The following is a 21,523-nucleotide window of genomic DNA, read 5'->3' on the forward strand; positions in this document are numbered from 1 at the left end:
TTACATATGCTCTCCAAATGAGTAACAGTAATTCCTGTATTTTCTTCCTCAATGGACATTTCAAACGGACTAAATTTTAATATAATTACGTTATCCTTTTTAGTTTTTAAAAACATAGTCCCATACTTTGAATGTTTAGTTATTTTTTAAAAATATAATTTATTGTCAAATTGACTAACATACAGTGCATAAGGTATGCTCCTGGTTTGGGGAGGTATAATCCCATGGTTCACTGCTTACATACAACACCCAGTACTCATCCCAACAAGTGCCCTCCTCAATGCCCATCACTCATTTTCTCCTCTCCTCCACCCCTCAAATGTTTTCTTAAATATGCATATTCTACTTATCTTTTTCATCTTCATTAAATAATTGTTTTTCTATCCACAGCTCTCTGTTGGCCCTGTATTTCCAGGTCATAAAACTAAAACATTTATAGAACTATAAGTATAATAAAACTATAGAAGCATTATTTATAAGCATTTTAAAACAGAAAGTCTGTGAACTAAAGCAATGTAGGCCAAATGGGAAAAGAAATTTCAGGTGAGGGGCACCTGGCTGGCTCAGTCGGTTGAGCGTCCGACTTTGGCTGAGGTGATGATCTCACGGTTTGTGGGTTCCAGCCCTGTGTTGGGCTCTATGCTGACAGCTCAGAGCCTGAAGCCTACTTCAGATTCTGTCTCCCTCTCTCCCTCTCTGCCCCTCCCCCACTCACACTGTCTGTGTGTGTGTGTGTGTGAGTGAATGTGTGTGAATGATTGTGTGTCTCTCTCAAAAATAAAGGTGAATTAAAAAAAAACTGCAGCTGAGTATAATCAGTAGCATTCTTGACCATGAAACTACAGACTGAAAATTCCTTACAAACTTTTTTAACAGAACACACTCTCATTATTTATTCTAAAGTACCAAGGAATCTTCCTCTCAAGTTTTAAATATTTTCCAACAAAAATGCATTAAAATTCCCATGTCTTAATCAGTTTACTCCAAAAAACAAACAAAAAAAGTGTTTCTTTAAAACAGAAAAAAGTCTGAGGTGCCTGGGTGGCTCAGTCAGTTTAGTGTCCAACTTCAGCTCAGGTCATGATCTCACAGCTCATGAGATCAAGCCTCGCATCGTGCTGACAGCTGAGAGCCTGAAGCCTGCTTGGGATTCTGTATCTCCCTCTCTCTCTCTCTGCCCCTTCCCCACTTGCAGTCTGTCTCTCTCTCTCCCTCAAAATAAATTAACATTAAAAAAAAATTTTTTTTAACTTCTTAAAAGAAAAAAGTCTGTATAATCAATGCATAGAGGCTTTGTTTGAATAAATCTTATAAACCATGACACATATTTAGGAAATCAAAATTCACCTCTTCTTGCGTAACTGGAGTCCATGTCTTTAAACTGTACCACAACAAAGTCTGAACACTTGAACAAAATACTCTCCATTATTTCTTCACGTTTTGGCCCCGAACTGGATTCCATACTTTTCTCATGTGCAGCATCAAGTACAAGATCACACTAAAATGAGAAGCATGAGTAAATATTCAAAACACTTATAAAATATGATAAGAATTCTTCAGCACATCAAGGTACTATTTCTTACATGCCTTTGACAAAAATAATCCATCTCAAGAGAACCTTATAATCGTATCTTTTTTCTCAGAAATATGGCCTATTATCTATTCCAGCATTCAAAATCCCCCTCATCTACAAGTTGGTTCTTGTTACCACAGTCTGTCTTAAGTATGCTAATGGTGATAAAGAAGAAAATAATGAACCACTCAATCCCTCTTCAGGTACACAATGCTTGAAAAAGTCAAGATACTGTAATAAGCCCATAAAGCAAGTTTGATTATACAAAACAGTTTATAAAATAATCAGTATTTGAAACTGAAGAGCAAAATCAAAGTGGTAAAATAACTTAAGATGAAACTGTGACAAACATGCCCACATCGTAACTATAAATTGTTACATCAGCAACTAATAGACACTGTCGGGAAGCCATACAGTAGTTAATAATTCATGGGGTTTTACATTTAACAAAAAGGAAAAGTGTAAAAATTACCTTAGGACTGTAGGTTTTAAAAACTCCTTCATATATAACTCCGTTTTTCACTTGTACTTCACATTTGGATCCCTAAAAACATACAATTAATTTATGAAAGAAACAGTGTGCTACCCAGTCATGAGGGACAGTTCTTTTCATTTTTTAATACAGATCAGGTGTCATTCAACATATTAGGTACTTACTGACAGAAAATAAAAAAATGTAAAACATTAGCAATACGCAGAATTCTCAAAAGCCCTCAGGAGGCCCTGCTCAGAGTTTGCACTATGAATTTAAATACTGAAGTTAAAGATTTCTGAGTCTTGGTTCTATTAAGTGACAAAATAATGCACTAAAGACAATCATCTACTACTATTATATTGTACATAGTAGGGTTAACAAGAATGCTTTTATAGTGAGTCACAATTGCTTGGAGTTCTGTTTTTTCTAAATAATCCCAACTAAATGTGACCTAAGAAATCTTACTGTGAGAATCATTCATCTACATTGTAATACCATGAAATTACTTTATTGTACTACCCCCAAGGTAGTCTCTCCCCAATAATCTGGTAACTTACAACAACTGATGTAAGTATATGAACCATCCTCATATTTGCATAGATTCCATCAAAAGAAATCTGGAATATTAAGAAAAAATATTGTTAGCAATCAGTATTTATCCTTGCATATATATATTAGAGTTAACATTTATTTTGTTACAAAATGTTTAGTTAGGTTTACAATACCTTATGTGCATTAAAGAAAGATTTAGTTTACTACGATCTTTTGTTTTCCTTAGAGAACAGAAGCTTAAGTTTTCAAAAGTGAAATCAGTCATACCATCTAACAATGCTTTGACTATACATGATGCAAAAAAGCATATGTAAGAAAAGACAGAACCACAGAAATATTGGGGAGTAGAGGGAGAAGGGTTCACTACAAAGTGGCATGAGTGATTTTTCAAGGTGAGAGAAATGTCCCATTATCTTGACTGTGGTGGTGGTTACACAATGGTATGCATCAAAATTCACAGATCCATACACTAAATAGGGTTATGTATATGTAATGAACGAATGAGTGAATAACTGGGGTGGAGGGGGAGGCAGTTTTGTAGAAGACCCTGGACTATGTTCTTTCAGTATGTATCATCAATGATGGATTTCATTTAATTGATAAAGTTCTAAAATTTAAAACCAGAAGGCTCTTTCCAAGGGAGAAAAATGGAAGGAATTAAAAGATAGCACATTAATTAAAAACCAAAAACCCAAAGAACTCTGCAATTCTGGTCCTGGTGTTCCACTGATCTTTTTTTGGGCATTATGCATTTAGATTTGCCTTTAACATTTATAAAACAACAAATGACTTATTAGGCATGACAAATACTATTAACAAGTAATTTTATATTTTACATATAGAACTATCTCAAAAAATAACATATATAGCTAACAATTTTATATCAAACAGTACTGAGGTATAAAAGTTATAAGAGGGGTGCCTGGGTGGCTCAGGTGTCCAACTTCAGCTCAGGTCATCATCTCACAGTTTGTGAATCTGAGCCCCTATTGGGCCATCTGCTGGTAACACAAAGCCTGCTTCAGATCCTCTATTCCCCTCACTCTCTGGCCCTACCCTGCTCAAACTCTCTCTCCCTGTCTCTCAAAAATAAACAAACATTAGTGGGGCGTTTGGGTGGCTCAGTCGGTTAAACGTCCGACTTTGGCTCAGGTCATACACTTAAACAGTCTGTGAGTTCAAGCCCCACGTTGGGCTCTGTGCTGACAGGTTGGAGCCTGGAGCCTGCTTCAGATTCTGTTTCTCCCTCTCTCTGCCCTTCCCCCACTTACACTGTCTCTCTCTCTCTCAAAAAAAATTCTTTTAATGTTATAAGATATAAAATTCAAGAAAAGGGATTTTTGGGGGGTGCCTGGGTGGCTCAGTCAGTTAAGCAACTGACTGGTTCAGGTCATGATCTCTCAGTTAGTGGGTTCAAGCACTGGGTCGGGTTCTGTGCTAATAGCTCAGAGCCTGGAGCCTGCTTCTGATTCTGTGTCTCCCTCTCTCTCTGCCCCTACCCCACTCATTCTATCTCTGTCTCTCAAAAATAAATAAACATTAAAAAAAAGATTTTTTTTTTCACTTTGGCTTTGGTCCACAGGTTCAGAAATCACATTTTAATTACCATTTTTTCCAAACAAGTAACATTTAAGTTACTCACCGTAGACTGAGGCAGTCCTTTGCTGTTTCGACCTCTGAAAAAATTAAATACTATGTTTATTAAGTTCAACCAGCTAAACGTGCTAAACAAATATTTTCAAATTTAAATTTCATTCAAATAAAGCATAATTCCATTCAAAGAAAGCACTGACAATCCATGGGGAAGGCTCATCTAATATTAAGTATAAAGATTACCTAAGTATGGTTCTCTCTGTGCTTTGCTGGCTCAGAGGCCCAGAACAGATATGGGTCATGGCAGGGAGGAAGGAGGAAATAATGTGAACATGATCAAAATAAAATAAACAAGGACGCCTGGGTGGCTCAGTTGCTTAAGCATCCGACTTCAGCTCATGATCACGCAATTTGTGGGTCTGAGCCCGCATCGGGCTCTGTGCTGACAGCTCAGAGCCTGGAGCCTGCTTCCAATTCTGTGTCTTCCCTTCTCTCTGTCCCTGCCCTGCTCATGCTCTGTCTCTGTTTCTCAATAATAAATAAATATTAAAATAATAATTTAAAAATAAATTTTAAAAAAGTGCAAATAAAAATAGCCTACTGGAAAAAATAACCAATACTAAATAATCTTTACTCCAAAAGCAACCTATCACTCTGTTACAGAAAGCTACTTAGGAATAAAATATAAATTCTATTCCTGACTTGACATATTGACTGACATCAAAGTCACCTCCCATGTTTTCCCCCTTGCTCTAATAACAGGCACTATGTTTACAAGTGTAAAAAAACATTTGAAAAAAAGTTAAATCATTCAGAGCACTTTCACTTCTAAATAATAAGAACCTCTGTCAGGATCTACATAACAAGTATCTTTCCTTGCCAATCCCCTACCTCTGAAACAATGCAGTACACCAAAGTCAGCTGTCAAGTAATTTCTAGTAAGGTAGACAATAATCTCAAGTCAATTTAGTTATAGAGCATAACACAACCTAAGACTTGTTCCCATGAAAAAGATTATAGGCCCCTTATGAAATGATAAAAAACATTAATAAAGTGAAATGCTATATTCCCCATCAACAGTAGTTACTCTGGAATAACAGGGCTGGAATCTCATTTTAATAAAATAATCATGATACTCCAGCCACAAATTTAAAACATTCAAAGAGAAGTACAATTCAGGTCTAAAGAGTCTAGTAGTATGAATGGTGACAATTCCCAGTAAAATAGCACTGATCTTAGAACTCCAAGGACAGGGTTGGTTTGCTCTCCAACTTACTCACTCTCTCTCATCTAGAAATTAACGTCTGACCACAACACCTCTGAAATTCTTTTCATTTCTAACATTCTGATTCTATAACTCTTTGCCTCACACACAGCACAGAGAAATTCCTAAAGTCTAAGGAACAGAACTAATAATATCATTACTGACAAAAACCAGACACTATGGTAAACACTATGCTGAATCACTTTACAGGTGAGGAAACCGAACCTTAGTTAAATATATTGACTAAAATCCTCTAGTTCATGAGCAGGAGAGCTTGTATTGTAACCAGGCGATCCAAGCCAGGCTTTTCATTTCCAGGTTATACTGCCTCTCTAAAATTGCATCACAAGGAATTAACTACCTTTACAATTAAACCTAGTCAAATTTCTGTATTTTTTTGTCAAACATCATTTGAATTTATTGGGTTTTTCTATTTATTTGTAGTCTGTAACTGAAGGCTATATAAAATGGCTAAAAATCTTGCTTAGGATTATCTTAGTGGTTGCTGAGATGCCTGAGTTAAGACTTAAATGCCACCAACTCACTACCTGTAAACTCACATGCATCCCTGTAAAGCGATTTAAAACACTTCTGTGAGGTGGGACTTCTATTTTTTATAAATTATACAATTACACCTTTGACTAATAAAGAGCAGCTGTTTGACAATGCAGTTTACTTAGTATAACATATCATTCAACGGAGAAAATAATAAAAGACAGCAGTATAAAGAGGTACAGAGTGTAGAAACCATTGATTTCCCTGACCAAACCCAGTGGTGGAATAACCAAGGGAAATGTCATCATATCATAGCAGCATTCTCTGAAACTTATGCTAAGAGTTTAAATTCATTCTTGTTTTTTATTCTTTTGGGATCCACTTAGAATATGCATTACTTTTTTTTCTTTAGTATTTTGGAACAAAGCATCTTAATATTTCATATAGTTACAAAAACTAAATTTCAAAAAAGCCAAGATCATATTCTAGTCCTAAATATATCTATGATTAGAAGGACCAGATTTCACAAAACAATCATATCCAGGATCCTATGCTTTCAATAGTTATTGAATATCAAGTTAATATAAAGAAATTTTAAATAATAACAATAGTTTATATTGCTTCAAACTAATACAGGAGGGAGGAAATAGCTGGGGTTGTAAATAAGACTATTATGAGCTAATTACTGTTGAAAACTGACAGATGTGCAGGGATTCATTTTATCATTTTATTCATATTTATCATTTTATTCATTTTATCATTCTGCCTGCTTTTTATAATTTCCTCAGGTCACACAAAAAAAGTACCTTCTGATATGATGCACTTGGAGCCTAGATTTAATCAATTCCCACTAGTTTACAGAAAACATGGTGTAGAAGAATGTATTAACTGATACCATGAGGTTACAAATCCATTAAACCCAGAGTGGTATTTTTAAGTTTATTTTATTTGAGAGAGAAAGAAAGAGAGAGAGAGAGAGAGAGAGCGAGCAAGAGAAGGGCAAGGAAAGCGAGAAAGAGAGAATCCCAAGCAAGCTCCACACCTGAGGCTTGCACTCACCAACCTTGATATTATGACCCAAGCTGAAATCAAGAGTCAGGTGTTTAACCCACTGAGCCACCCAGGCACCCCAGAATGTGGTAAATTTGACCTAACAAATGCCAGCTTCTGCAACAAATAAATGGCATGAGAAGAAGGGAAAAAACAAAACAAAACAAAACAACAAAAAACAGTGTAGAGGGAGGGAAAATTATTATAAATTTAAAGACACATAAATCAAAACCAAAGTGTAACTTCTCAATTTCAACACTTACTATAAAGTTAAAGTAATCAAAATAGTATGGCGCTGGCATAAAGACAGACATAAAATCCAACAGAATAGAGAGCCCCAAAATAAATCCTTATATGCTGAAAATTTACACCTTAAACAATACACAAAAATTAACTCAAAATGGGTCAGAGATGTAAATTTAAGAGCTGCTACTATGAAATTCTTAGAAGAAAACACAGGAGAAAAGTCTTCATGACTTTAAATTCGGCAATGACTTCAAAAAAAATTTTTTTTAATATTTATTTTTGAGAGAGAGAGTGTGAGCAGGGGAGGGGCAGAAACGGGGCGGGGGCGGGGGGGGGACACGGAATCTGAAGCAGGCTCTGAGCTGTCAGCACAGGGCCTGACATGATACTGAACTCATCAACAGGGAGATCATGACCTGAGCTGAAGTCAGATGCTTAACCGACTGAGCCACCCATGTACCCCAATGATTTCTTAACTGTAATACCAAAATGCATAAATATTTTTAAAAATAGTAAAAAATAAACCATGAAAGAATAAAAAATAGTGAAAAAGATTTCATCAAAATTAAAAGCTCTTAAGCAAAGGATTATGTTATCAGAGTAAAAAGACAAGACTTTCCAGAATGAGAAGATATGTATATTTCATATACATGATAATTTGAGAATACAGAAACTACAATTCAGTAACAAAAAAACATACAACCCAAATCAAAAATGGGCAAAAGACTTGAACAGACATTTCTCCAAAGAAGTTATACAGTTAGCCAGTAAGCACATGAAAAGATGCTCAACATCATTAGTCATCAGGAAAAGTGCAAATCAAAATCACAATGAGCTATCTACCACTTCATCCCCACTATGAAAGCAATTATCAAAAAGACAGAAAATCACAAGTGTTGGAAAAATGTGAAGAAACTGGAACCCATGTGCACTACCTGTGGGAATGCAAAATGTTACAGCTGCTGTGGAAGACAGTATGGTAGTTCCTCAAAAAAATAAACAGAATTACCCTATGATCCAGCAATACCGCTCCTGAATACATAACCAAAATAACTGAAAGCAAGGATTTGAACAGGTATTTGTATTTCAATGTTACAGCAGCATTATTTATAATAGCCAAAAGGTGGAAAAACCCAAATGTCTACTGACAAATGATAAACAAAAGGTGGTACATCCATACAATAGAATATTTTTCAGCCTTAAAAACAAATGAAGTTCTTACACATACGTGAATGAACACATGCTAAGTGAAAAGAAGCCGTACACAAAAGGACAACTATTGTATGATTCTACCTACAGGAGGCAGTCAAATTCACAGACACATAAAGTAGACTGGTGAATGCCAGGCGCTAGGGATGATTGGGATAGGGAGCAAATGATGAATGGGTAAAAGGATTCCCTCAGGAGTATTATTTTGGAACTTAATAGAGGTGGCAGTAGCACAAGTGAATGTACTTTGGGCTCCTGAACTACACATTTAAAAATGGTTAAAATGGTTAACTTTTATGCAATGTACATTTTACCACAATTAAAAAAGGGAAGGGGGGGGCGCACCTGGGTGGCTCAGTCGGTTAAGCACCGGACTTCAGCTCAGGTCACGATCTCACAGTTCAGGAGTTAGAGCCCAGCACTGGGCTCTGTGCTGACAGCTCAAAGCCTGGAACCTACTTCAGATTTTGTATGTGTTTCTCTCTGCCCCTTCCCCACTTGCGCGCGCTCTCTCAAAAATAAACAAACATTAAAAAAAAAAGATAAGCTCTGATTCTCTTCCCAATGAAACTTCATTTGCAACAGGATGTAGAGAAGTTCATGCCAAAGGGTGCTCTCTCAAATACAGTGGAGGTTGTAGACAAAGGCTATCACAGGAAACTGATAGAATCATTGCAGACATAGGCTTAAGTGAATTAAAAAAGAAGATCCAACTACACACAATCTATAAGAGAGGTATTTTAGATTTAAAGATACAAAGAGACTGAAAGGAAAAGGATGGAATAAGATATAAGACCAGCACATCAAGAAAGCTGCAGTGGCTGTACAATTATCTGATGAAACAGACTTTAAAAATTAAAGTGTTACTACAGATAAAGAGGGACTTTTTTAAAAAAAATGTATTTTGAGAGAGAGAGAGAGAGAGAGAGAGAGAGAGAGAGAGTGTGTGTGTGTGTAAAGTCTGAGAGGGGCAGAAAGAGAGGGAGACACAGAATCTGAAGCAGTCTCCAGGCTCTGAGCTGTCAGCACACAGCCCGACGCAGGGCCCAAACCCACAAGCCACGAATCATGACCTGAGCCTAAGTCTAACACTTAACCAACTGAGCCACCCAGGTGCCCCAAGAGGGGCATTTTATGATAAAAGGGTCAATCGATCAGGAAGAAGAAAGAGGCATTTATCTGGACTCTGTGCCCTTTCATGTAACTCCCAGGTTACTGAAGATGAGCTCCTCACAGACATGATCTCCATCCTAATACAGAGTTCTCTGCTCCTTCACCTCAAGCCCCTTCTCCTTGTCATCCTGTCAACCTGACAACTGAGTTACAACTAATAAAGGTAGAAGGAATGACAGTATTAAAAGGTTACAATTTGGTAGCCACCTTAATAAACCGTTGCACACAAAATCACCAATGGATGCTAAACCTCATAAAGCAGAAACAGGACATGTATACAGTCACAGAGTAACTCCCTACAAGATACTGATTAATGACAAAGTGAAAAATTATTTTCTAGTAAAGAAATTTAGCAGATCTAGAGTGCCGGGCTGGCTCAGTCAATAGAGCATAGGACTCTTGATCACAACGCTTAGTCCTGAGTTTGAACCTCATGTTGGGGGTAGAGATTACTTAAAAATTTAAAGAAATCAAAATTTAAAAAAAAAAAAAAAAAGGGGCGCCTGGGTGGCTCAGTCGGTTAAGTGTCTGACTTCAGCTCGGGTCATGATCTCACGGTTTGTGGGTTCAAGCCCCGCATGAGGCTCTGTGCTGACAGCTCAGAGCCTGGAGCCTGCTTCTGATTCTGTGTCTCCCTCTCTCTGCCCCTCCCTTGCTCATGCTGTCTCTCTCTCTCTCAGAAATAAAACATTAAAAAATTTAAAAAAAAAAAAAAATTTAAAGAAATCAGAAGAAAAACCCAGCAGTTCCCTGTCAAGTCATCAAAGTTAACAGTATCAGCAACGGGACAAGTATGCACATCACGCACCTGCCCAAAGTCATGCAATAAGAACATGCAAATCATCTCTGTGGTAGTCTTGCTAAAAAGGCATAATCAGAATCTAAACCATGAGGAAATATCAGAGAAAGCCCTACTGAGGGACATTCTACAAGATAACCTGTAATCTTCAGAAGTATCAACTCATAAAAGACAAAGATTAGGGAATTAGTTGAGATTAAAGGAAACCAAAAAGACATGACAAATGAATTTAACATATAATCCCAGATTGGTTTCTGGACAATCAAAAAAATATTTTGTTTTGCTGTAGAGAACATCGGAAGAATAAGGAGCACCATGTCTCCCGTACGTTTAATAAAATAATTTTAATTTTATAATTATATGTATGTATCTTAACAGAAAAAATAAAAAATGAAGGTGAAGGGTACAGAATTTTTTGTAACATTGTCGTAACTTTTCTATATATCTAAAATTATTTATACACTTTTTAAAATTAGGAACTCTACCTGATTAACTTCTACTTTATTGTCCAAAATGTCTTTACAAATTTCTTATAATAAAAAAATTCAACCCTCCATAGTCTTGAAACTCAAATGTCATCTTTTCAAGAAACCTTTGGAATATGACATCCCAATCAAATACACAGTACTCTCTTCAACTCTCTACATTGGAACTTGGCATAATCAGATTTGTATTATAGTTACTGGTAAACCTGTCATATGCCCACTTCTCAGCCGACCAAATGCTGCTTTTGCGCAAATGAGAAAATGATGCCTCCTCCAGGGAGTCAGAGCCCTGTAAAAACAGTGTGGTCAGAAGCCAGTGCCTTTGTGAAAATCAGAAGGTACCAGAAATGGACGTAACCCCCAAAGCACATCATGTGGCCAAAGAAACTCCTGGATTTCAACACCCATTCATTCATGCCTTTGGCCAAAAGTTCCTGGATGAAATAAAACCTGGACAACAAAGATTAGCACTTAGTATCTTACATGTCTTTGTACCACTAACCAAAATCAGCAAAAAGGAACCATAGCTCACATATGATATACACTTTTTTTTTTTTTTTTTTAATTTCTCAGAGAGAGAGATAGCGTGAGCAGTGTACGGTCAGAGAGAGAGAGGGAGACACAGCATCTGAAGCAGGCTCCAGGCTCTGAGCTAGCTGTCAGCACAGAGCCCGACGCAGGGCTCGAACCCACGAACTGTGAGATCGTGACCTGAGCCAAAGTCAGACGCTTAACCAACTGAGCCACCCAGGTGCCCCATGATATACACTTAATAAATATCTAAGGAATTAATGAGCCCAGTCAAAGAAGGAAAAAAATGGAGAAAGATTTCAAAGTAATCATGATATAAATCAATGGTCAGCAAACTCCAGCCCACAACCTGTTTTTGTTGAGATTCTAAGTTAAGTATGGTTTTTAAGGAGGGAAGGAGGAGGGTGGGAAGGGGGAAGAGGAGTGGAAGGAAGAAGAAAAGCCAAGAATATGCAATGGAGAAATTATATGGCCCATAATGTCTAAAAACACTATCTGGGTCATTTTAAGAAAAATCTGCCAACTTCTGCACGGAAAAAAAAAATATGGCTGCAATGTCAACAAACCACAATTTTAAAATAAAGTCTACTGCTGTTTTACATGAACCATTATTTCTATTTTTTTAATTTTTTAATGTTTTATTTATTTCTGAGAGAGAGCGCGCGCGCGAGGGAGCAAGCAGGGGAGGGTTAGAGAGAGAGGCAGACACAGAATCTGAAACAGGCTCCAGGCTCTGAGCTGGCTGTCAGCATAGAGCCCGATGTGGGGCTCAAACCCACAAACTGCGAGATCATGACCTGAGTTGAACTCGGACACTTAACCGACTGAGCCACCCAAGTGTCCCCTGAAACATTATTTCTAAAACAAATTTCTTGGAATGCCTGGATGGCTCAGTAGGTTGAGCACCCAACTCTTGATTTCAGCTCAGGTCTTGATCTCATGGTTCATGGGATCCAGCCCTATGCTGGGCTCCATGGTGGCGCAGAGCTCTCTCTCCCTCATGCACTCTCAAAATAAATAAATATTTAAAACAAATTTCTTGACAGTTTATTAAATACTTTCTTCATGGAAGTTTAATGTAACATAACTGAGAAACGCCAAAGTGCTCTTATTCTCATTAGCTTTACAATGGAACTGATGTTCCATTTCACCTTTTGAAAAAATCAAGGTATTTTACTCATGTACCTCTGATGACAATACAATGAGCAAGTTCCAAAAAGTTAGGGACTTTGTATTGATCACTGAATCAAAAGCACCTAGCATAAAACAACGAAGAGGCAAATGGTAGCGTAAAATAGAAAACATGTCAACCTGTGAATCCTGATTGGAATGATAAAAAAATAAAATGGGGGCGCCTGGGTGGCCCTATCAGTTAAGTGTCCAACTTAGGCTCAGGTTATGATCTCCTGGGTCATGAGTTCAAGCCCTGCATTGGGCTGTCTGCTGCCAGTGCAGAGCCTGCTCTGGATCCTCCGTCTCCCTCTCTGCTCCTTCACCACTAGCACTTACTTGCTCAAGCTTTTCAAAAATAAACATTAAAAAATTAATAAAAAGTTCTAGCTTGGGCAGTAAAGCAAGAAGAAATACGAGGCATGACTGGACAGAAAAAAGGAAAACTGTCTCTAATAAAGACAGTATGATCATTTAGGCAGAAAATCCTAAGAGAATCTACAAAAAAGCTACTAGAAATAAAAGCTTGGCAAAGCTAAATCAAAATGGACCAATGACCTGACAAAAGGGTTAAATAAAACTTTTAAAAGAAAATATGAGAGGAAATATTTATGACCTTTGGCTAGACAAAAATTTTCAGATAACACAGGACAAAAATGCAAACCATAAAAGCAAAACATTGACAAATTAGATTTCATCCAACTTTTAAGTATTCTCTCCTTTGGAAGACTATTAAGAAAATTAAGTAGCCACACAGACAAGGAAATATTTGCAAAATATATGTCTGAAAATAACCTTATACCCACAACATACAAAGAACTCAAAGAACTTATTAATAAAAAGATAAATAGCCCAATAAGCAGGCAAAAGACTTACATAGTCATTTAACCAAGTAGACTTTGTAGGTAAAATTAAAGACTGATAATATCAACCACTAGTGAGGATGACAAGCAACTAAAACTCCCACACACCACTGACAGGAATGGAAAATGGTACAGCCATTCTCGAAAAGAGTTTGGTATTTTCTTATAAAGTTAAACATACTTCTACAACTCCACTCCCAGGTAATTATTCAAAAGTAATGAATGTCAATCTTCAGAGCTGGATTATTCAAAATATCCAAAAAGTGAAAACAGCTCCAAATGTCTGTTACCTGGTAAATGAATAAACTGTACTAGTACATCTTTAATAGTGGAATACTACTCAGTAATAAAGTTACAAATTACTGATATATACTATACACAGCATGGATGAATTTCAAAAGCATTGTGCTAAATGAAAAAAGCTAGATACGAAAAGCTACATAATCTATGAACCCATTTATATGACATTCTGGAAATGCAAATCTAGAGAAATCAAATCAGTGACTGCCAGGGGCTAAGGGAGAAGAAAGGTCATTTAATATAAAAGTACAGAGGGAACTTTATAGGGTGGTATCTTAATTGTGGTAGTAATTATATGACTATACACATCTGTCAAAACTCAAAGAACTTTACACCGAACAAGAAGAGTTTACTGCATATAAAGTATACCTTAAACTTGCCACTCCCCAAACTAAAGGCAGATCCAAAAAGAAACTTTTAAAATGTATCTAAAAATGGTTGAATTTTACTGTATGTAAGTTATAATAAAATTAATCTGATGTTAAACATTACTTACAATGCATAAAAATAGGTGAATTTTACTGCATGTAAATTATACTTCAGTAAAGCAGATTATTTTTTAAGAGACACACAATTGGGAAAATTTGAAATGACTAGACATTACATAATACTAAAGAATTAAGGGACGCCTAAGTGGCTAAGTCAGTTAAACGTCCAACTTTGGCTCAGGTCATGATCTCATGGCTCCGGAGTTCAAGCTCCACATTGAGCTCTGTGCTGACAGCTGGAAGCCTGGAACCTGCTTCAGATTCTGTCTCCCTCTCTCTCTGCCCCTGTCCCGCTTGCGCTCTGTCTCTCTCTCTCTCTAATAAACATTAAAATTTTTAATAATACACTGAAGAATTAATATTAATGTTTTACATGTGATAATTTTTTTTTTTTTAATTTTTAAGGTAATCTCTACTCCCACTCTGAACTCCTCACTCTGAGGGGCGCCTGGGTGGCTCCGTCGGTTAAGCGTCCGACTTCGGCTCAGGTCATGATCTCATGGCTCATGGGTTTGAGCCCTGCATAGGGCTCTGTACTGACAGCTATCTCAGAGCCTGGAGCCTGCTTCAGATTCTCTATCTCCCTCTCTCTCTGACCCTCCCCCTGCTCATGTAGTCTCTCTCTCTCTCTCTCAGAAATAAGTAATAACAATAATAACAACAATAAATTTTTAAAAAGAACTCCTCACCCTGAAATCAAGAGTCACAAGTTAGGGGCACCTGCGTGGCTCAGTCGGTTAAGCAGCAGGCTTCGGCAAGCCCCACAATGGGTTCTGTGCTGACAGATGGGAGCCTGGAGCCTGCTTCAGATTCTGTGTCTCCCTCTCTCTCTGCCCCTCCCCTGCTCACACACTGGCTCACTCTCTCTCTCTCAAAAAAAAAAAAAAAAAAGTCACAAACTCTATTGACTGAGCTAGCTAGGAGCCCCCTACGTGTAACATTTTAAAAACTTTCATTCTCGGGGTGCCTGCCTGGGTGGCTTAGTCGGTTGAGCGTCCTACTTTGGCTTAGATCATGATCTCATCACTCGTGGGTTTGGCTCTGTGACGGCTCAGAACCTGGAGCCCGCTTTGGATTCTGGGTCTCCCTCTCTCTCTCTCTGCCCCACCCCCACTCACACTCTCTCTCTCTCTCAAAAATGAATGTTAAAAAAATTTTTTAAATAAAAACTTTCATTCTCTTAGAGAAATATATATATATTGAAATATTTACAGAAATGATACATAAGGGTTTATATATACAATGGAATACTACATGACAATGAGAAAGAATGAAATCTGGCCATTTGTAGCAACACGGATGGAACTTGAGGGTGTTATGCTAAGTGAAATAAGTCAGGCAGAGAAGGACAGATACCATATGTTTTCACTCATACGTGAAACAGGAGAAACTAACAGAGGACCATGGGGGAGGGGAAGGGGAAAATAGTTAAGGAGAGGGAGGGAGGCAAACGACAAGAGACTCTTAAATACTTAGAACAAACTAAGGGTTGATGGGAGTGGGGGAGAGGGGAAAGGGGTAATGGGCATGAAGGAGGACACTTGTTGGGATGAGCATATAACTGGGTGTTATATGGAAACCAACTTGACAATGAACTGTAAAAGAAAAAAATATTTGTAAATTACAAAAAATAAATAAAATACACTGTACTACAAAAAAAAAGAAATGATACATCAGGAATTCAAATAATATGAAAACTTACAGTAATCAAGATACTTTTCAATGTATCTCTTTTCAATGATTTTTCAATGATTTTTTGAAAAGAGAACCAAGACAACTTGAGGAAAGAATAGTCTTCTCAACAAAGAGAGCTGAGACAACTGGATATCCACATGTAAAACAATGTGGCTGGACTCCTACCTTACATTATATATAAGAATTAATTCAAAATGGATCAGATACCTAAATTTAATCTTCAAGACCCTGGATTTGGCAATGGATTCTTAGACATGATACTAATAGCACAAACAATGGGCAAAAAGGTCGATTAATAGGACTTGATCAAAATCAGAAATTTGGGGTGCCTGGCTAGTCAGCAGGGCAGGTGACTCTTGATCTGAGAGTTGTGAGTTCAAGCCCCACACTGGGCCTCGAGCTTACTAAGGGGGCAAAACAATTCAAAAAAATTTTTTGTTGCAAAGGACATCACCAATAGCAACACACACACACACACACAGGATAAATTATAGCTGAGACCTCAGATATTCCCTAACCCAGGAAACCAAAAGCACTAGGACTCCAGAATGCAGTGCTTAAAAATAGAGAGCATATCAAAACCCAAAAGTCTACTCTACTTTTCAGACAACTCAGTCTCAAATCCCAGGTCACTTACAGTGACCCCAGGAAGCTTAATCACTCTGGTCCCCAGTTTTCTTACCTGTTAGAAATAAGTAAAGTCCAAGGATTGTGGGGGAATCAAGTAAGAGATTACGAAAAACGTACACACACGTATACACACATTCTCTCTCTTGGTCAAAACTTATATTGTACACTTTACGATGTGGGGCTCATTTTATGTCAATTAAACTTATTAAAGGAGTAAAATAAAAAACACTGGCACAGAGGAAGCACTCAAAAACTGTAGTTTTTTAACTTTATATTTAAAAAATATCTGTTGAATGAGCAAGATGAACACAGCTTTGCCTTCAGGCAACTTTTACTTCAGAGGTTTTATTTAGGACAAAGTTTAAAATGTATTATTTTCACATGTGTAGTTTATCTGTCTCGTTCACCACTTGAATAAGTAAAAATATATACAAACCCAAGAACGCTCCTGGTAATTAAAACACATTAAATACTCTAGCTAAGAGTAAAATTTCTTCCCTTATTGTTTCAAAATCCCAGGGGTGGGGGTGGAATATGCAATTTCGATTGGTAGTGCCCTCCACAATGTAATTACAGAACTTTTTATTTCTTCATTTTCACCATTCTGCTCTTTCATTACCATTCTTCAACACTGTATCTATAGATGTCATTTACTAGTTCCTATAACTTTAAAAAAAACTTTTTTAATGTTTTTATTTATTTCTGAGAGAGAGAGATACAGTGTGAGCAGGGGAGGGTCAGAGAGAGAGGGAGATAGAGAATCCGAAGCAGGCTCCAGGCTCTGAGCTAGCTGTCAGCACAAAGCCCAATGCGGGGCTCGAACCCACAAACCTGAGATCATGACCTGAGCCGAAGTAGGACGTTTAACAGACTGAGCCACCCAGGCACCTGGTTTCTAGAACTTTCAACAAGCCTGGGTAACTTATACAATCAAAATATTTCATTGACACAGATTTCTAGAACCCTACTAGTTGTCTGGATGTAACATTCTTTGGCACAGTAAGAGAGACATACTTCCTAACCCCTTTGCAGTAAAGCTGGAAATAATAATAAAGAGTAATTATATTCTTCTCAGATACTCACATGGCCAACTTATTATTCAGGTTTCAACTTAAATGTTCATCCTCAGAAAGGCCTGTCCTGACCATATTATCAAAAGTCACCCCAAGTATTATTATATCACCCTGTTTTTGTACTTTATTTTTTTTTTAAAGAATTTTTTTTTAATATTTTTATTTATTTCTAGGAGAGAGAGAGAGAGACAGTGTGAGCAGGGGAGGGTCAGAGAGAGAAGGAGTCACAGACTGAAACAGGCTCCAGGCTCTGAGCTGGCAGTCAGCACAGAGCCCGACGCGGGGCTCGAACCCACAAACTGCGAGATCATGACCTAAGCGAAAGTCGGACGCTTAACCGACTAAGCCACCCAGGCGTCCCTGTTTTTGTACTTTAGTAATATTCAGTGAATGATAGCACTTGATATCTGAAATTCTATTGTGTGTTTATCTAATTTACTTTCTGTTTCTGTCCACTTCCCATTCCTACAATATAAGCTCCCTGAGGGCAAACACTTTTTTTTTTTTATTTTCTATTTGATATTTTCTTTTTTTTTTTTTTTTTTTTTTTTTACAAATAGTTTATTGTCAAATTAGTTTCTACATAACACTCAGTGCTCATCCCCAAAGTGCCCTGAGGGCAAACACTTTTGTTTCCTTCACCACTGTGTGCACAGGGCTTAACAGAGGCTGGCATACAGTAAATATTATTATTGAATAAATTAAGTATACAGTACAGTTTATGTGAATTATAACAAATATCAACTAATTCAATTTCTTTTTATAGTACAGGAAACTACAGTTGTCAGGAGAAAGGACAACTAAAACCTAGAAATGTAATTCCATCTCTTACAGTTAACTCACTTAAGTGAGTCATTTTGTTCTTCCCATTTCAGTGTTTTTTTTTTTATTAGAAAGGGAAACTCTTTAATACTTATTGAATAATGATTTCCCCACTGAAAAGATGAGTCAAACAACGTGGCAGTAGGGGGTAGGCCAAGACAAACCAAACACTAAAGCCAGGGTTTATTTTCTTTTTAGCAAACCAAGGTGGACTGGCAACTCTATTCCCCCCCCCCCCCCGGCAACTCTAAATTCACACACAACAACTGCCAGATTAATCCAGTCAGATAATCATCTAGAACCACTGTCTCAAAACAACTACCATCCCCATAAGAACTCATTTAACTTCTCTGCAACCTGCTGGTAAAAATATATACAAATAAATAACCCAAGACCCTATTCTGACCCTATCACTTCCTAGCTCTGTGACCTTAACCTCATTAACTTCAGCGCTGTGTGTCTCAATTTCAACATTATAAAATGGTGATAAAGATGGTACCTTTAAAAAAACAACAACAAAACAGTATCTTCACATAAGGTTATAAAAAAATTCAGTGATATTCATATGGGCAGCCTGGCTTAAGAGCAATGCCTGGCATATTAAATAAATGCTTGATAACTGTTAGCTAACACAGTTATTTTCCTCATATTACAACACAAATTAAACTTGTAAAAAAAAATCTCTTTATACATATGAAGTTTTACTTTAAGAGGAAGGGATTAGGGACATGGCCATAACATAAAGCCAGGCACACTGAGATATGACCTAGACACACCAAAAGACTCAAATAAAAAGGAATTTTTGGGCTCAAGTCCAGTGCTGTTCAATGGAACTTTCTATAATGATAAAAAAAAAAAAAGTTCTACATCCGTGCTGCCCAATATGGTAGCCACTAAGCACACATGACGGCTGAGCACATGAAATATGGCTAATGTGACTAAGGACTGAATTTTTATTTTAATTAACTTAATTTTAAATTTATCTAGCCATATGTGGAGAGCAGCTACCAGTTGCAGTCCTCCTCTCCTGGAGCATCTTCAGTCACTGGCCCAATCACCCTTCCAAAGCCTTCATCCCCTCTGATGCACCAGAAGCGCCTCCATGTAATGAACTCAAGTCTCTGTCTCAATGTTTTACCCATTGGTCATTGATCTTTCCCAAGGTTTAAAAACAACTTTAATCCCCTTTCAAAGACAACAAGTGATGATGAAGAAAAGGGGAGTACAGGTGAAAAAAGATAAGCCATTTACTGGTAACTGCTAAAGTTGAGTGACAGCTACATAGGATCCGTTAAACTGTTCTATTTTTATATGTTAAAATTTTCTATTAAAAAATTTCTCATTTGTATTTATTTCAAATACACTTCATTTCTTCTCTAACTACAAAGGCTTCCAACTCTGTCTCCTTGCTTTCAGCAAGTACCACCCCTCCATTTCTTCCATCACACTGTAAATCACATCCTTCTACACATGTTTATAGCATCTTCTGCTTTAGCACAAACTTCCTACCCTGGAACTTCCTCTTCTCTTCCAAGGCCTCACTGAAAAATGCTCATCATTCCTCAAGATCCATCCCAACACTGCTGGCTTTTTCCAAGGTTTTTTTCTTCACCACCCACCAAGGCAGTCATTCCCTCCCTCCTCAGTGCTACCAGTTTATTCTCTGCATGCCTGCCTTCCCTACTATACTGAATAATCTGGAAGCAGAGAGGTTCCATTCATCTTTTAAGTTTTTTATTTTAATTTCAGTTAATTAACACACAGTGTTAGTTTCAGGAATATAGTGACTCAACAATTGTTTATCTTTTTATTTATTTTTTTTAATGTTTTATTTATTTCTAGGAGAGAGAGAGAGAGACCGCGCGAGCAGGGGAGGGTCAGAGAGAGAGGGAGTCACAGACTGAAACAGGCTCCAGGCTCTGAGCTGGCAGTCAGCACAGAGCCCGACACGGGGCCCGAACCCACGAACCGCGAGATCATGACCTAAGTGAAAGTCGGACGCTTAACCGACTAAGCCACCCAGGCGCCGCTATCTTTTTAATTTTTTAAATGTTTATTTATTTTGAGAGAGATACACAACACAGGAGGAAAGAACAGAGAGAATCCCAAGCAGGCTCCACATTGTCAACACAGAGCCTGACGTAGGGCTTGATCCCATGAACTGTGAGACCATGACCTGAATGGAAACCAAGAGTTGGACCCTTAACCTTCTGAGCCACGCAGGCATACCTTGTTCATCTTTTAACTGTCCTAGTCTCACAGCGTCAAACTTATGCTGAATTAACAGTATACATATACAAGCTCAACAAAATGCTAAGGAGCACCCACTCATCCAGCACTTCCCCAAACCTACCAACAAGCACTTTGCAACCGTACCTTGCTCTAGCAATTTCTACTGATTTCCAAACATGCTAGTAACAGCTAAAAGTTACAAGCAGTTACTACAGTCCAGGCACTGATTTAAGCATTTTACATACATAATTCATTTAATTCTCATCATCTCTATTTCACAGAGGAAGAAACTCAACCATAAATAAAATACCCATATCACAAAGTAAGGAGCTGGTGTACGACTTTGGACGTGTCATTTAAAGTTCCTGCGCTTGTGTAAAATAAAGATGATGAGTCATGATGATCTGAAATGCAAGCTTCCAATTATAAAATTCAGGTTTGGGGGAAGGGAATAGGATGCCACATAGAAAGAATATTGATTTGTGAAAAGAAAAAAGTAATTTTAAGCATTCTCCTTAAAGTAGTTTGAGGGAAAATGTCAATCTTTATTCCTGCAGTTAACAGTAAGCTACTACAGAAAAACATGGAATATGTTCCTGATTAAGAAAACTAACAAATGGGGGCGCCTGGGTGGCTTAGTCGGTTAAGCGTCCGACTTTCGCTTGGGTCATGATCTCGCGGTTCGTGGGTTCGAGCCCCGCGTCGGGCTCTGTGCTGACTGTCAGCTCAGAGCCTGGAGCCTATTTCAGAGTCTGTATCTCCCTCTCTCTCTGACCCTCCCCTGCTCTCTCTCTCTCTCCTAGAA

The 21,523-nt window shown here is 37.6% G+C and overlaps 1 protein-coding gene across 7 annotated transcripts in view; it reads right to left on the reverse strand.

The window, feature by feature from the left end:
* The window catches only part of ATXN2 (ataxin 2), a 116,620-nt gene that overhangs the window by 76,464 nt on the left and 18,633 nt on the right, over positions 1-21,523 (reverse strand). For all 7 annotated transcript variants that reach the window (XM_039230851.1, XM_039230770.1, XM_039231220.1 and 4 more), the window contains exons 2-5: positions 4,243-4,276; positions 2,606-2,665; positions 2,046-2,117; positions 1,348-1,498 (exon numbers count right to left, since the gene is read on the reverse strand). In XM_039230851.1, the coding sequence (XP_039086782.1) occupies positions 1,348-1,498; positions 2,046-2,117; positions 2,606-2,665; positions 4,243-4,276 (317 nt within the window). The remainder of the gene's footprint in view (positions 1-1,347; positions 1,499-2,045; positions 2,118-2,605; positions 2,666-4,242; positions 4,277-21,523) is intronic.

Source organism: Hyaena hyaena, unplaced genomic scaffold (genome assembly GCF_003009895.1).
Source record: "Hyaena hyaena isolate Hyena2069 unplaced genomic scaffold, ASM300989v1 scaffold_0, whole genome shotgun sequence".
Lineage (NCBI taxonomy): Eukaryota > Metazoa > Chordata > Mammalia > Carnivora > Hyaenidae > Hyaena > Hyaena hyaena.